We start from the raw sequence: 1,788 nt of genomic DNA, 5'->3' as shown, positions 1-1,788 counted from the left end.
ATATATATATGTTTTTTTGTTAATCAGTATATCTTAATATCTTATATGTTTTCCAAATCTGGTGGGATAATAATTTTTTTTTCTTGAGCAAACTTTTTGAGTGCTTGGTACTTTGAATGCCAGGAATCTATCTCTTCCCTCATACGATTGTTGTCCTCCTGCATAGTTTCCATATCGCGATACTCTTGAGTCTTTTCAGACTCCAATTCATCCTTTTGCTCAATACGTTTTATGCGACAACTGGCTGCATAGCCTCTGTTCTTCAGCGTGCGCCTTCTCTGTTTCATACGTACAATTTCTTCTCTGGACAGTCCTCGTAATTTCAACTGTCTATTTAAATCCCGCACTGATATCGTAACAAGCTCATCGTCACTAATGTCTAGACATGGGCCAGGCGACAGCGGATCCTATCAACAGATAGTAGAAAAAATACAATTAATGAAAACATCCTTATGTGGAGTGTAATATTGAAATTAGCTACTTTATTTGAATATGATAAAATTATTTAATATTTGAGAGATAATTATGAAGGAGACAGGCTTACTCACTGATTTCGATGAAATTACGCTCGTTTGACGTGTTTTTGTACGAAATGAACGAATTTAGCAGAAAAAAGTATCGCCTGTTTCAGAAACTGAGATATTAGGGAGTTTTTGCAATAATATGAATCCAGATATGATGAATGCTGAAGTCACATTATCCTTTCCTTAATTAGTTGTTAAGAAGAAGAATAACTTGACCCTAGCGTTTACTGCAACTGGATAAACGGTATTGCAAAAATTCTCTAACAAGCATTGACTTCAGATTAAGAAATCTGTCATGATGGCATAAAGGGTTACATAAATTTTCTGTTTTATAAATATAAATTTTTCACTTTAAAAATAAATTCTTTGCTTTAAAAACACAAATTGTCTGCTTTAAAAATACAAATTTTTTGCTTTAAAAATAAATCATTTTTTATATAATTTTTGTTTTTACGCAGTAGAGAATTTTGTTTTTAAAGCAGAAAATTTGTGTAATTGAAGCAGAAAGTCTCATTCTAGCCACACTTATACACTTCTCTATCTATGCCATCGATGTGACAGATTTCCTAACCTGAATAGTTGTCAACTTTAATACTTAATATCTTGGTTCACGGGATAGAGCGACTTTTTTCTGCTAGATTTGTTTATTTTGTAAAAAAAGCGCGTCAAATCAGCCTAATTTCATCAAAATCAATGAATAAAAGCACATCTCCTTCATAATTACCATTTAAGGTGAATAATGGAAAATTATACGTAACTCTTAATCCTTGTGAATGTTTGTATTTTTAAAATATCAGGAGGGAGAGAGAGAGAGAGAGAGGGGGAGAAAAAGAAAGAAAAAAAAGACGCTACGTAAATCATGATTACATACCATTTTAATCGATCTCTTTCCATCCATGGTTATTTTCAACTTGATAGTTTTTCAGGGCCGAGAACAAAATAGCCTCGAAAATGCCCAAATCCTTCTGTCTTTTGCGTTTTCTCGATAAATATGCTTAGTCATTCTGATAGATCTGAAAGACGCTTGGCGTTTCTGCTACCAGTACCGTTCTAAAAACATTAATAGCTTAGTTACACCGCGGATTTGAGATATAAGATCTGTTCGACTTGCTTACGCCTTTTACACTTAGCATTTTCGCTTTCTCTCTTTTCAGCGCCAAATATATATCTATTTTATTTTAAATATAAAAAGTGCAAAAAAGTAAGCAAATTGAATAGACCAATGGATAATAAACTAGTAATTTTCATTTGAATTATCTTATAG

General features: G+C 32.5%; 1 protein-coding gene across 1 annotated transcript; it reads right to left on the bottom strand.

Annotated features, from left to right (window-relative positions):
• Positions 1-36: 36 nt before the first annotated feature.
• Positions 37-1,570, bottom strand: LOC108752112 (transcription factor MafG). The gene is made up of 2 exons (XM_018492736.1): positions 1,396-1,570; positions 37-407 (listed from the first exon to the last, which is right to left on the bottom strand). Exons 1-2 carry the CDS (start codon positions 1,420-1,422, stop codon positions 42-44), a joined length of 393 nt encoding a protein of 130 aa, XP_018348238.1. The 5' UTR covers positions 1,423-1,570; the 3' UTR covers positions 37-41.
• Between the last annotated feature and the right edge of the window lie 218 nt (positions 1,571-1,788).

Source organism: Trachymyrmex septentrionalis, unplaced genomic scaffold (genome assembly GCF_001594115.1).
Source record: "Trachymyrmex septentrionalis isolate Tsep2-gDNA-1 unplaced genomic scaffold, Tsep1.0 scaffold54, whole genome shotgun sequence".
Lineage (NCBI taxonomy): Eukaryota > Metazoa > Arthropoda > Insecta > Hymenoptera > Formicidae > Trachymyrmex > Trachymyrmex septentrionalis.
This window is presented reverse-complemented; position numbering and strand designations above follow the sequence as displayed.

What these genes read in the sequence shown, in the direction of transcription:
- LOC108752112 (XM_018492736.1), bottom strand. Translation starts at nt 1,422, where the DNA reads ATGGATGGAAAGAGATCGATTAAAATG. An exon ending in GAAAGAGATCGATTAAAATG is followed by an intron (nt 408 to 1,395) that starts GTATGTAATCAT and finishes ATCTGTTGATAG; the next exon opens with GATCCGCTGTCGCCTGGCCC.